The sequence below is a fragment of the Heterodontus francisci genome, chromosome 33, assembly GCF_036365525.1.
Source record: "Heterodontus francisci isolate sHetFra1 chromosome 33, sHetFra1.hap1, whole genome shotgun sequence".
In the NCBI taxonomy this organism is placed as follows: domain Eukaryota; kingdom Metazoa; phylum Chordata; class Chondrichthyes; order Heterodontiformes; family Heterodontidae; genus Heterodontus; species Heterodontus francisci.
Genome location: NC_090403.1, coordinates 44164024 through 44179367, shown reverse-complemented (window position 1 = coordinate 44179367; position 15344 = coordinate 44164024). Strand labels below are relative to the sequence as shown.

The 15344-nt window shown below is 44.0% G+C and overlaps 1 protein-coding gene across 4 annotated transcripts in view; it reads right to left on the bottom strand.

The window, feature by feature from the left end:
• ghdc (GH3 domain containing) overlaps positions 1–15344 on the bottom strand; it is a 34655-nt gene that overhangs the window by 5912 nt on the left and 13399 nt on the right. For all 4 annotated transcript variants that reach the window (XM_068013426.1, XM_068013427.1, XM_068013425.1 and 1 more), the window contains exons 5-6: positions 3222–3293; positions 2984–3117 (exon numbers count right to left, since the gene is read on the bottom strand). In XM_068013426.1, the coding sequence (XP_067869527.1) occupies positions 2984–3117; positions 3222–3293 (206 nt within the window). The remainder of the gene's footprint in view (positions 1–2983; positions 3118–3221; positions 3294–15344) is intronic.

Genomic DNA, 15344 nt, shown 5'->3' with positions numbered 1-15344 from the left:
ATCTCATATGACTCAGTGTCAAACTTTGTTTGATAATACTCCAGTGAAATGCCTTAGGATATTTTATTACTTTAAAAGCACCATATAAATACAAGTAGTTGTTGTTGGTATTATGCCCCATTGACCCTTCATCCACCTTGTGCTGTGCAGAGTTGTGCTTGTAGACAGAGGCAGGCTCACATTTTCTGCAATCATATGCATCTCACTCACTGATTCTGGTCCCGAACTTCAAAAATTTGGAAATCCCTGTCAAAGTGGAAATATCAGTGTCCCTAATCTCATCTATGCTTTGGATGAACGGCATCCGCAAAGGACAGGAATACTGGGTATTCAGACAGTGTGGGATTTAGGCACCAGTGGCAGGGTCACTGTTGTAGGTTACTGAGGGAGATTTAAAGAGTGACTGATGCACAGTCATCAATGACATGAATGCTACAAACACACAATTAAACCGTGTTTGAAGTATAAATAAGAGAACAAATCACAAGCTCCTGTGAAGCATGTTCACAATTGTAACTCTGCACTCAGCCACTGGGTGGTGGGGGGGTGGGGGGGGGGGGGTGATGTTCTGGGTACTTCCCAGCCCCACCTAATTGGAGCTTCATTCATTTTAGTTTAACAGTGTGTCCTAATTTGATTGGTCTCCCTTGGAAAAACAAGCCATTCCAGCTTTGAATGGAACATAAATAGATAAATGCGTTTGCAGTCTGTTACTCTTTGACTGTAAATCTAACTAATGTTCTTTCCCTGATGTTGGCAGTCTGATTTGGCCTCTACGTTTCTAAGCTAAGATGACCGGATGCTTGCCCTTCTCAGTTTCATTTTCAAACACCTTTAAGCAGCACTGCAAATTGAATAGTGTTATAAAACTGGATAAATAGTGCCATACTTTCATCTCCAGATGACAGACACATAGGGCAAGTCAACACAGATTTGCATATGGTAAATAATGTGGGTCTTAGTTATCACCCATTATGAGTACCTTGCTCTCAAACTTCTGATTTCATCTCAAGCCCTCTCTCAGAGACACAGCACTTCACACTGGTAGCTGATGGGTTATCTCATTAGCATTACTGGACTCCCATCATCATCATTTGAAATAAAAACAAGAAATTCTGGAAACACTCAGCAGGTCTGGCAGCATCTGTGCAGAGAGAAGCAGAGTTAACATTTCAGGTCAGTGACCCTTCATCAGAACTGGCAAAGGTTAGAAATGTAATAGGTTTAAAGCGAATAAAGTGGGGGTGGGGCAAGAGAAAACAAAAGGCAAGGTGTTGGTAGGACAGGGTCACAGAGAATAACTGACCAGAAGGTCATGGAGCAAAGGCAAACGGTATTTTAATGGTGTGTTGAAAGACAAAGCGTTAGTGCAGAGAGGGTGTTAACAGACAGAAAAATGAACAACCCTGGCTCAAAGCACAAACATGAAAAAAAATCAGTGGGCTGGCACATGGTAAGAAAAATGAATGATGAAACAAACTAAAATAAAAGAAAAAGAAAAAATAACTGAAAATAAAAAGGGGGGGGGGGCCTGTCATATTCTGAAATTAGTGAACTCAATGTTTAGTTCAACAGGCTGTAGCATGCCTAATCGGTAAATAAGATGCTGTTCCTCGAGCTTGCGTTGATGTTCACTGGAACACTGCAGCAAGCCCAGGATAGAGATGTGGCTCCTCTATAGTGGGGAGACCAAACACAGATTGGGTGACCGCTTTGCAGAATACCTCCGCTCAATCCGAAAGCATGACCCCGAGCTTCCGGTTGCTTGCCATTTCAACACAATCCCCTGCTCTCATGCCCACATATCTGTCCTGGGCTTGCTGCAGTGTTCCAGTGAACATCAACACAAGCTCAAGGAACAGCATCTCATTTACCAATTAGGCACGCTACAGCCTGCTGGACTGAACATTGAGTTCAATAATTTCAGAGCATGACGGCCCCCCCCCACTTTTTATGTTCAGTTATTTTTTCTTTCTTCTTTTTATTTTATTTTAGTTTGTTTCATCATTCATTTTTCTTACCATGTGCCTGCCCAATGTTTTTTTCATGTTTGTGCTTTTCTTTCTTGTTTTTATTTCAGATTTCCAGCATCTGCAGTATTTTGCTTTTATCATCATTTGCATGCCTGATTTCCTGCTTTGTGGGAAGGATCACATTACATACAATGCTTGAAATAAGACTTTTATTAAAAAACAATGAACACTTTTTGATGAATTGATTTGTGTTCATCAAGGTGAAGAATGCTGGTGCCAGGCAATAGAATGTTTTTGTTCTTTAGGGAACAGGTTTGGGTCTCAGGTCAATTATAGACAGCCAGATGCACAATAGAGCTGTTCTGATAAAAGGTAATTGACCTGTAACATTAACTCTTTCCACTGATGCTGCCGGACCTTCTAAGCATTTCCAGCATTTTCTGTTCATATTTCAGACTTCCAGCAGCTGCTGTATTTTACCTTTGTACAGAGTAAAGCTTCCTTTTCTTAATCCAAATCATGTGACTCAGCCATAACCTCACAGGGTGCACTAGTGTGAAATTTCCATGTCATACTCCAGATGTTCTTGTGGTATCACTGACTGACAGCCAATTCAATACCAAATTATCAGCAATTTTGGACTGTGCCCTAAAGGACTGAGGCAATGCAAATCTCACTGCATTTATAGCGCTAGATCTGTCCGTGGAAGATGCTCATTTTTTTTCCCACCTCATCTGGGCGGATTTGTCCCAACGTCAAAGGTGAAAGGGCACATGTCAAAGGTGAAAGGACTGCACCAGACAACTTCCTTTTCAAATTCCTTCAAAATAAGTACAGCCTGTTACTGAAACACTGAGGAGGAATACTTTCGTGAACAAATCAAATCCCAGAGTTTCAGGCACAAGCAAACATAAAATCCCACAAGTGATGCAGTCTCTATAAGTCAAACCTGTAATTTTAACATATTTAACTTTAGCAGTTATGAAGAAGGAAGTCTGTCATTTGCTTACCCAAAAGGCCACTCTCCACACAACAGTAATCAAGGAGCACTGCTCCAGGCCACAGTTTAACAGCTCGCAGCAGTGTTTGATAGAATGTCTCTTCTGTGATTTTCTCTCCTCTGACATTTAACATCTGACTTTGTCTGACAAAGTAAAATGAACAAATGTCCAGGGTTAGAAATTCAGTAAAACAATTTTGCAGAGAACAAAACAAATAGACCAAAATGATGAAATTCAACCTCCATACCTGTACTTAAATTCAACGACTGGGCACTGATTGTGAAAACCCACCACCTTTATAATATCCCCCATCCGGTATCTGAAAAGATCAACATCACATGAGTGAATGGCAACGCATTAAAGTTCAGTTTTGAGTTTAGTTTTCCTTTAGACTGCGGAAGGACAATACTTTATACTATTCCACCTTGACGGCAGGCCCTACAATATGGAATAGTGTCTGATTTCCCCAAATAACCCGTTGCAGAGAACAAAATAAATAGATCGAAGTGATGAAATTAAACCAACATAGTCTGTACTTAAATTCAACGACAGGGCAATTGCTCAAGCTGTCACAGAAAGGAGTGAGCAAACAAGAGCTGCTGAATTGACTGGGGCCTTTCAGCCCTGCGCCAGTTACACAGTGTAATGAGAAGAACTGGGAGTCGATCTGTGCTTTGTTACACAGTGGAATGTACAAGCTGGGATGAAATGTTTGCCAACACTTTCTGAATAGTGTATTGGAGATATACTACAGTCTGTATCTCTGAGATCTTGCCTTATCACCTTGCCAATGCACTATGTAAGCTGAGATTCACAACACAAGAGGATTACAACATTGACCAAGATACAACAACATCTTGCATTTATGTAGTGCTTTTAATGTTCCATGGTGCAGAGACCTAAGTCAAAGGAATGGCAAATTAGAGTGAAGAGTTTTTTTTCATTCATTCATGGGATGTGGGCATCACTGGCCAGGCCAGCATTTATTGCCCATCGCTAATTGCCCTTGAGAAGGTGGTGGTGAGCTGCCTTCTTGAACCACTGCAGTCCATGTGGTGTAGGTACACCCACAGTGCCGTTAGGAAGGGAGTTCCAGGATTTTGATCCAGCGACGGTGAAGGAACGGCGATATATTTCCAAGTCAGGATGGTGTGTGACTTGGAGGGGAGCTTGCAGGTGTTCCCATGCATTTGCTGCCCTTGTCCTCCTAGTTGGTAGAGGTCGTGGGTTTGGAAGGTGCTGTCTGAGGAGCCTTGGTGCGTTGCTGCAGTGCATCTTGTAGATGGTATGCACTGCTGCCACTGTGCGTCGGTGGTGGAGGGAGTGAATGTTTGTAGATGGGGTGCCAATCAAGCGGACTGCTTTGTCCTGGATGGTGTCGAGCTACTTGAGTGTTGTTGGAGCTGCACCCATCCAGGCAAGTGGAGAGTATTCCATCACACTCCTGACTTGAGCCTTGTAGATGGTGGACAGGCTTTGGGGAGTCAGGAGATGAGTTACTCGCCGCAGGATTCCTAGCCTCTGACCTGCTCTTGTAGCCACGGTATTTATATGGCTACTCCAGTTCAGTTTCTGGTCATCCCCTAGGATGTTGATAGTGGTGGATTCAGCAATGGTAATGCCATTGAATGTCAAGGGGAGATGGTTAGAGTCTCTTTTGTTGGAGATGGTCATTGCCTGGCACTTGTGTGGCACGAATGTTACTTGCCACTTATCAACCCAAGCCTGGATATTGTCCAGGTCTTGCTGCATTTCTACACGGATTGCTTCAGTATGAGGAGTCACGAATGGTGCTGAACATTGTGCAATCATCAGCGAACATCCCCACATCTGACCTTATGATTGAAGGAAGGTCATTGATGAAGCAGCTGAAGATGGTTGGGCCTAGGACACTACCCTGAGGAACTCCTGCAGTGATGTCCTGGAGCTGAGATAATTAACCTCCAACAACCACAACCATCTTCCTTTGCGCTCGGTATGACTCCAGCCAGCGGAGAGTTTTCCCCCTGATTCCCATTGACCTCAGTTTTGCTAGGGCTCCTTGATGCCATACTCGGTCAAATGCTGCCTTGATGTCAAGGGCAGTCACTCTCACTTCACCTCTTGAGTTCAGCTCTTTTGTCCATGTTTGAACCCAGGCTGTAAAGAGGTCAGGAGCTGAGTGGCCCTGGCAGAACCCAAACTGAGCGTCACTGAGCAGGTTATTGCTAAGCAAGTGCCACTTGATGGCACTGTTGATGACACCTTCCATCACTTTACTGATGATTGAGAGTAGGCTGATGGGGCGGTAATTGGCCGGGTTGGACTTGTCCTGCTTTTTGTGTACAGGACATACCTGGGCAATTTTCCACATTGCAGGGTAGATGCCAGCGTTGTCGCTGTACTGGAACAGCTTGGCTAGGGGCGCGGCAAGTTCTGGAGCACAGGTCTTCAGTACTATTGCCGGAATATTGTCAGGGCCCATAGCCTTTGCAATATCCAGTGCCTTCTGTCGTTTCTTGATATCACGCGGAGTGAATCAAATTGGCTGAAGTCTGGCATCTGTGATGCTGGGGACTTCAGGAGGAGGCCAAGATGGATCATCAACTTGGCACTTCTGGCTGAAGATTGTTGCAAATGCTTCAGCCTTATCTTTCACACTGATGTGCTGGGCTCCCCCATCATTGAGGATGGGGATATTTGTGGAGCCACCTCCTCCAGTTAGTTGTTTAATTGTCCACCACCATTCACAGCTGGATGTGGCAGGACTGCAGAGCTTAGATCTGATCCCTTGGTTATGGGATCGCTTAGCTCTGTCTATCGCATGCTGCTTACGCAGTTTTGATCGCAGATAGTCCTGTGTTGTAGCTTCACCAGGTTGATACCTCATTTTGAGGTATGCCTGGTGCTGCTCCTGGCATGCCCTTCTGCACTCTTCATTGAACCAGGGTTGGTCTCCTGGCTTGATGGTAATGGTAGAGTGGGGGATATGCTGGGCCATGAGGTTACAGATTGTGGTTGAGTACAATTCTGCTGCTGCTGATGGCCCACAGCACCTCATGGATGCCCAGTTTTGCATTGCTGGATCTGTTCGAAATCTATCCCACTTAGCACAGTGGTAGTGCCACACAACACGAAGGAGGGTATCCTCAATGTGAAGGCAGAACTTCGTCTCCACAACAACTGTGCGGTGGTCACCCCTACCAATACTGTCATGGACAGATGCATCTGCGGCAGGCAGATTGGTGAGGACGAGGTCAAGTATGTTTTCCCCTCTTGTTGGTTCCCTCACCACCTGCCGCATACCCAGTCTAGCAGATATATCCTTTAGGACTCAGCCAGCTCGGTCAGTAGTGGTGCTACCGAGCCACTCTTGGTGATGGACATTGAAGTCCCCCACCCAGAGTACATTCGGTGCCCTTGCCACCCTCAATGCTTCCTCCAAGTGCTGTTCAACATGGAGGAGTACTGATTCATCAGCTGAGGGAAGGCAGTAGGTGGTAATCAGCAGGAGGTTTCCTTGCCCATGTTTGACCTGATTCCATAAGACTTCATGGGGTCCACAGTCGATGTTGAGGACTCCCATGGCAACTCCCGCTCTACTGTATACCACTGTGCCGCCACCTCTGCTGGGTCTGTCCTGCCGGTGGGACAGGACATACCCAGGGATGGTGATGGCAGTGTCTGGGACATTGTCTGTCAGGTATGATTCCATGAGTATGACTATGTCAGGCTGTTGCTTGACTAGTCTGTGGGACAGCTCTCCCAACTTTGGCACAAGCCCCCAGATGTTAGTAATAAGGACTTTGCAAGGTCGACAGGGCTGGGTTTGCCGTTGTCGTTTCCGGTGCCTAGGTCGATGCCGGGTGGTCCATCCGGTTTCATTCCTTTTTATTGACTTTGTAGCGGTTAGATACAATTGAGTGGCTTGCTAGGCTATTTCAGAGGGCATGTAAGAGTTAACCACATTGCTGTGGGTCTGGAGTCACATGTAGGCCAGACCAGGTAAGGACAGCAGATTTCCTCCCCTAAAGGACATTAGTGAACCAGATGGGTTCTTACAACAATTGACAATGGTTTCATGGCCATCATTAGACTAGCTTTTTAATTCCAGATTTATTAATCGAATTCAAATTCCACCTTCTGCTGTGGTGAGATTTGAACCCATGTCCCGAGAGCAATAACCTGCGTCTCTGGGTTACTAATCCAGTGACAATACCACTACGCCACCGCCTCTAGACCACCGCCGTAGGTCTAGAGGTGATTACACGAATAGAAATATTTAATGGGATTGAGGTACCAGTGACCAGTGACCAAAGTAGGTCAAAAAGGACAGGGCTGAGGGCTGAGCAGGACTTTGTGTGGTATAGCTCATGTTGTCAAAAGGAGCTAAAGAGTCTGCAAAGGGATATAGATAGGTTAAGTGAGTGGGCAAAAAATTGGCAGATGGGGTATAATGTGGGAAAATGTGAACTTGTTCACTTTGACAGGAAGAAGAGAGAAGCAGTATACTATTTAAATGGAGTAAGATTGCAGAACTCGGCGGTACAGTGGGATCTGGGTGTCCTGGTACATGAATCACAAAAAGTTAGTATGTAGGTACAGCAAGTGATTAGGAAAGCTAATGGAATGGTGCTAATTGCAAGGGAAATGGAATGAAAGTAGGGAAGTTCTACTGTAGCCGTACAGGGTCTTGGTGAGACCACACCAGGAATACTGTGTACAGTTTTGGTCTCCTTATTTGAAAAAGGATATAATTGCATTATCGCCCGTTCAGATGGGTTCACTCAATTCATTACTGGGATGAAGGACTTATGAAGAAAGGTTGAATACATTGGGCCTTTACCCATTGGAGTTTAGAGGAATGACTGGTGATGTTATTGAAACATATAAGGTCCTGAGGGGACTTGACAGGGCTGATACCAGGAAGATTTTCCCTCCTGTGGAGCAGACTAGAAATAGGGAACACAGTTTAAGAATAAGAGACCTCTCTTTTAAAACAGAGATGAGGAGAAATTTTTCTTTCTGAGTGTCATTAGTCTGTGGAATTCTCTTCCTCAGAGAACAATGGAGGCTGGATCATTGAATTTATTCAAGGTTGAGTTAGATAGATTTTTGATAGACAAGGTAGTCAAGGGTTATGAGTGCAGACAGGAAGGTGGAGTTGAGACCACAACCAGAACTGCCATGTCTTATCGAATGCCAGAGCAGGCGCAAAGGGCCAAATGGCCTAATCCTGTTCCTATGTTCCTAGGCTATAGGAGGCAGCATTCCAGGTGAGCTGAAGTATGGAGGTTAAAGAATGGGAGGCCAGCAGGCAAGTGCTAGAATAGTCAATTCTGGAGGTGACAAAGGCATCGGAGTTCAAACAGCAAGTGGACTGAGATAGGGATCAATATGGCAAAGGTGGAAGTAAATATCTTCTCCATCACAAAGGCGATGAGATCAGAAATTTAGCTTGGGGTTGAACAGAACGTTGAAGCTGCAAACTGTCTGTTCAGTCTGAGATGGTGGCCAAGGTGGCCGATGGACTCGATGTCAAGAGTACAGCCAGATGCCGATGGCAAGAGCAAAAGATAGTATCTTCAGTCATAATGTTTAGCTGGAGAAAACAGCGACCTATGCAATAGTGAATGATGCACAAGCAGTCTGGTAACCAACATCTGCAATGCATGGTGACTGAATTATTACAGTTAAGCATATCTCTCAGAAACTGGCTACATAATTGATGACATTCAGAAGTACATTCAAACTGTTATTCTATACAAGTCCTTTAGCTTCCTTACAGTTTTTATAATAACTTGTATTTAAACAGCATCTTTAACATAGTGAAATGTCCCAATGCGCTTCACAGGAACGTTAGAAAGCAAAATTTGACACTGAGCCACAAAAAGTGATGTTAGGGCAGATGTCCAAAAGTTTGGTCAAAGAGGTAGGTTTTAAGGAGCGTCTTAAAGGACGAAAGACAAGCAGCGAGGCGGAGAGGTTCGGGAGGGAATTCCAGAAGTTAGGGACTAGGCAACTGAAGGCACGGCCACCAATGGTGGAATGATTAAAGTCGGGGATGCACAAGAGGCCAGAATTAGAAGACGCAGATATCTCGGAGGGTTTTGGGCTAGAGAAGATGAGAGAGACAGGGAGGGGCGAAGCCATGGTGGGATTTGAAAATAAGGATAAGAATTTTGAAATCAAGGCATTTGCTTGACCAGGGGCCAATGTAGGTCAGCGAGCACAGGGGTGATGGGTGAATGGGACTTGGTGTGAGTAAGAACATGGGCAGCGGTGTTTTGGATGACTTCAGGTTTATGGAGGAAACAAGTGAGCGAGGCCAGCCAGGATTGTGCTGAAATAGTCAAGTCTGGAGGTAACAAAGGCAATAGACGTTGAGTCCAGTACTAAATCTGCCAGTTGCTTCCAACAGCAATTTAAATACAGGCATGAAGTCATGTGTTGGCTGCAAAATTTCTGAAGTTTTCTAATTTTCTGAAATCCCTAGCATTTTTTGTTCTATTTGATAATATGACAGGAATCTCATATGTTCATGGCATGTGATATTTTTCATATGGAACTGACAGTTTTATAAGTCTCATGACAGAGGCTGTTTTATAACATGATCATGTTAGATCAGAGCACAGTTCATATCAACTAACAGACAAGATTGGGTGTTACTGAAAAATATTATACAATGATTTGCTCGAATAGAATACCCATATGCAAAATACAGAAGAGCATGAGGCAGTTAGGAATGTGTTTTATAAACGTTTAACATGTTGAAAAGTTCAGATCAAAAAACAGCAAGAGTGAAGCTTAAGTGGTTAATAGTTGCATGAATTCCACAATCCATTTTTTTCTATGCAATGTATATCAACACTTCAAAAGGCCAGAAGGGAGTAGCAGCTAATTCAGTTAATGGGTTGTTCATGTAGACTTTCTTAAGGTTCACAAACTAATTCCTGGGATGGAGGGATTGTCCTATGAGGAAAGATTAAATAGACTGGGCCTTTATTCTCTGGAGTTTAGAAGAATGAGAGATGATCTCATTCAAACATACAAAATTCTTACAGGGCTCGACAGCATTGATGCAGGAAGTATGTTTTCCCTGGCTGGAAAGTCCAGAACTGGGGGACACTGTCTCAGAATAAGGGGAAGGCCATTTAGAACTGAGATGTGGAGGTATTTCTTCACTCAGAGGGTGGTGAATCTTTGGGATTCTCTGCCCCAGAGGGCTGTGGAAGCTCAGTCATTGACTATGTTCAAGACTGAGATCGATAGATTTCTACATATCAAAAACATCAGGGGTTACGGGGATAGTGCAAGAAAATGGTGTTGAAGTAGAAGATGAGCCATGATCTCATTGAATGGCACAACAGGTTCGAAGGGCTGAATGGCCTACTCCTGCTCCTGTTTCTTATGTTCTTCATAATGGACAGATGTGATTTGTTACATGGAGGAAGATTGCTTTATCCCCGTTGTTTTAGGGTAAGTGTTCACGACTATTGCTCCCCCAAACCCTATTCTCTCCCCACATTCTCTCCTATTGGTGGTCTAGCAGCTTAGGTGATGGTGCAATCAATCCCACCCCCTGGCTACACCTGATGCTATCTGGCATCACTCCTCCAAAAGTGTGCACATTGAATCCTGCAATGACTCCTCCTCTGATCATTCCTTGCGGGGATGGATCTAGCATCTGCTAGTTCGTTCCCCCAAAGCGATAATAGTTGATATCTGTAACTGAGCACTTGAGAGACAGAATCTGTATCCCAATTTATAAGTCTCACAAAAGTGCTCTAGCGTTTTGAATGCAGGAGCTGCAAGTTTGAAAACCTACCCAATGGACAGTTGCAGTTCAAGTATCAATGCAGTGAGGTCCCAGCAGTCACACTGGTCAAGGATTATGATCAACAATACACTGGCCTAGAAATTCAGGCACCCCCATTAGGGGGAAAGGAAGAACAATCCCTGTGATTGAATGAATGGTGAGGCGCGAGGCAAACCAATATTTCTACCGACCTGGTGAGCTGCAGATAGCAGTAGCAAATCGGAAACAAAGATTGGGCTGCTGCATTGTCGCCAGCGACCCTCAGGTTAAGTGATGAAGGGGGACTACTGGGAAAAGGACAACCAGGTTGTAAAGCAAGCAGTGGCCAGGGTCAGTATTGAGTATGGCAATGGCCAATGATCTTTGAATGAAGGTTGAGAGGAGCATTCCTGCTAGTCCCAGCTCCACAGTCAGGTAAGGTATATTTTAAAATCTTACCTTGTTGGCTGCAGCCTAACAGGCAGTCCCTTCAAGGACCATCGTAGATGTGGTTTTCGTGAGTGCAGCTAGCTGTTTCAGGGCAAACCAAGCTTGCAATGAGGGCTGCAAACAGGAGCTAGGACCCCTTATTTGCATATGCAAACGCACAAGCACTGCACACTGATTTTTCTTTGTCTTTTACCAATATGGCAGATGGAGCACCTCCTGTTCATAATGAGTGTTCCCCTGCTACCCACCACATTAGAGGCTTAGGAGTTTGATTATTGCCTGAAAAACAGGCACTGCAAGGCAGAATGTCTAGGCCACTGTATCTGTTACAAAAACAAGAAATGCTGGAATCACTCAGCAGGTCTGGCAGCATCTGTGGAAAGAGAAGCAGAGTTAACGTTTCGGGTCAGTGACCCTTCTTCGGAACTGACAAATATTAGAAAAGTCACAGATTATAAGCAAGTGAGGTGGGGGTGGGGCAAGAGATAACAAAGGAGAAGGTGCAGATTGGACCAGGCCACATAGCTGACCAAAAGGTCACGGAGCAAAGGCAAACAATATGTTAATGGTGTGTTGAAAGACAAAGCATTAGTACAGATTAGGTGTAAATACACTGATTATTGAACAGCAGCAAGTGCAAACCTGAAAAAAACATGAAAAAAACTGTTATCTGTTGTTGCCCCTCAACAGTATAACTAGAATGATGAACAGAACAATCTATGGAGACTGGTTATAGCCTTGTACACAAAATCAATCACTATGAAAATGCCTCGGTTGCCTTCCAGTTTAAAAACAAAAGCTTAAGTGAAAACTAAAAATCTAATACAGGAAGGCATGGTGTGTAATTAGACTTGAAAGGAAAAAAATGTTACAACTAAGCTCATTAGTCGATGTTCTCAACTGTTTTATGTTACCAGCACTTTAAAAGTTGTCCAGGGAGCAGCAGACAATATTAACAGTATTATTCATGCACACTTATTGAATGATGGATGGATGTAATTTCCTACAGGGACACTCAGGAGGCTAGCTAACAATTTAAAATATGATAACAATGCAGCAGTGAGCCTGATAGCCAGTGCTGTAGCAGCAAAGCTCTCTACTTTTTAAAAAACGACTCATGGCTCTGTCAATGGGTCAGCTGGTATGAGTTGACTATCGTGAGCTGAGCCATGCAGAGTAGAAAGGCCCCATGCTCAAGCTGCTGTCAGGTAGACCTGCAGGAGAGGCACTATAGTCTGTCTTAACAGGCTTGGGCTGTTAGATAGGTGGCGGGGGGGGGTTGGGTGGCGGATGATAAAAATAGCTGGGGATTCTGATTCTCATCACTTTCCAGTGACTCTGCATGGATGGCAGGACGTATTGAGACAGTTGTCAGCAAAGCATATGGGACCTTGGACTTCATAAATAGAGGTATTGAAGCAGGGAAGTTATGCTGAACCTTTATAAAGCTCTGGTTAGGCCACAACTACAGTATTACGTCCAGTTTTGGGATCACACTGCAGGAATGACGCGAGGGTCCTTGAGAGAGTGAAGCAAGATTTACCAGAATGGTTCCAGGGATGAGGGTATTTTAGCTACGAGATTAGGTCAGAGAAGCTGGGGTTGTTCACCTTGGAGGAAAGGAGATTGAGGGGAGATTTGAGAGGTGTACAAGATTATGACAGGTTTGGAGAGGGTAGACAAAGAAAAGCTGTTCCCATTAGCTAATGGTGCAAGGACGAGGGAACACACATTTTAGCTTTTGGGCAAGAGATGCAGAGGGATGTGAGGAAGAACATTTTTAATGCAGCGAGTGGTAATGATCTGGAACTCGCTGCCCACGTGGGTGGTGGAAGCAGAGACAATCAATGATTTCAAAAAGGAAATCAGATGGGCACTTGAAGGAAATAAACTTGCAGGGCTACAGGGACAGAGTGGGGGAACATGACTGACTGGATTTCTCCACAGAGAGCTGGCATAGATTTGATGGGCCGAATGGCCTCTTTCTGTGCTGTAAATGACTCGGTCAAGTGAGGACATTACCCGGCTCAGCTGTGATTTTTTTATGCATAATACAATGGCTTACATGAAAATGGTCCCTTGAGCAGAGTCGTAAAGGGTTGCTGGCACTGGCAGAATTCGACTTCAGCACGAGTGATTTCAGGAGAAAACAAGACTACACAAAAATGAAAATGCAGCAATGGAAACTGATAAATCGTGAGGGAATGGTCTTGTTCTTGTCTTAACAGCTCTAGTTTATCAAAATTTGTGCACTTATTTAGGGAATTTTGTACATTTTGCCGAGACTTCCTCAGACTACACAAGTGCTGGTTGTGACCTTTTGACAGTTCCACAGGATGAGGCACAGAGACATTTTACAGACAGCAACGCACAATTTATATCACAGCACCATATTGTGGCTGAGTTAGTGTACTACACTGTCAGACAAACAGCAACAAGACTCTCTCAGCATCAATTCCATTCTCCCAAAGATGACCTCAGTATGCATCTGATCTCATCAAAAGTCAAACTGGATGTGCCAAAAAGATGACGTTCACACAAGCGACAGTTAATCTTATGGTTGGTTAGCATCCTTCCATCTATGAAAGATGATGGACAGTTTTTTAATTAATCTTAGAGGCCCCAAAATATCAATGACTTTTGATGAAGGAACGACGTGCCATATAACCAAGTTTGCTGACCACACTACATTAGGTGGCACAGCAAGTAGTACAGACGTCAAACGTTGCAAAGGGACATTGATAGAGTTAAGATGACGGGGCAAAACTGTGGCAGATGGAGCTCAGTGTGGAAAAGTAAGTGGTCATCCACTTTGGACTTATGAAAAATAGATCAGCATATCTTCTAAATGGTGAGAAGCTAGGAGCTATGGAGAAGCAGAGAGATTTAGGAGCCCATGTACAGAAGTCACTGAAGACTAGGTTCAAAAAAACAATTCAATAGGCTAATGGAATGTGAACCTTTATTTCAAGGGGGCTGGAATAGAAAAGTGATGGAAGTTATGCTGTAATTGTACAAAGTTCTGGTTGGAGCACAGTAGGAAGATTGTGTTCAGTTCTGGGCACTGAGCCTCAGGAAGGATTAGTGAAAATTTGGAACACTCTCCTCAAAAAGCTGCTGAGGCTCGGTTAATTGATCATTTCAAAACTGAGACTGATAGAATTTTGTTAGGCAAGGGTATTGAGGGATATGGAACCAAGGCAGATAAATGGAGCCAAGCTACTAAATTAAATGGAGAAAGTTACTTTCTAAATGGTTAAAAGTTAGAACCAGTGGAGGTCCAAAGAGACTTGGGGGTCCAGGTATATAGATCAGTAAAATTTAATGAACAGGTACAAAAAAGCTAATGGATTGCTGGTGTCTGTGTCTAGAGGGCTAGAATACAAGCGGGTAGAAGTTATGCTTCAGCTATGCAAAGCACTGGTTAGATCAAACCTGGAGTACGATGAACAGTTCTGCACACCACACCTTAGGAAGGATATACTGACCTTGGAGGGAGAGCAGATTTTACCAGAAGAACACCTGCAATCTAAGGGTAAAATTATGAGGTGAGATTACACAAACTAGGGTTGTATTCCCTGGCATTTAGAAGGTTAAGGGGTGATTTGATGTTATGTTATGAGTGGGAACAGATGGAGTAGACAGGGAGCAACAATTTCTGTTGACTGGGGAGTCCAGGACGAGGGCGCATAGTCTAAAAATCAGAGCCAGACCATTCAGCAGTGAAATTTGGAAACACTGATGCTAAATCAATTGTTAATTTTAAATCTGAGATTGATGATAATTTTGGTATACAAAAATCTAAGGATATGGGGCAAGGTGGGGGGGGGGGGGGGGGGTGGAGACATGTGGAGTTAGGCTGCATATTAGCCATGATCTAACTGAATGACAGAACAGGCTCGAAGGGCTGAATGCCCTACTCCAGCTCCTATATCAATGTTAAGTGAAAGCTCGCACAATTAAAAAGTGTGCTGAGTATAAGGCTTTTGAAAATCACATTCTGCTTCTTTAAGGCTGTTCACTCACTGTCCCTTGGTATAACTGGAAGAGATCTCCGCAGATGGCAATTGGAGGAGAGAACAGATAATAGGTAACTTTTCCAGTCATTGATCAATCCATCATCTTTAGCATACAGGGGTTAAC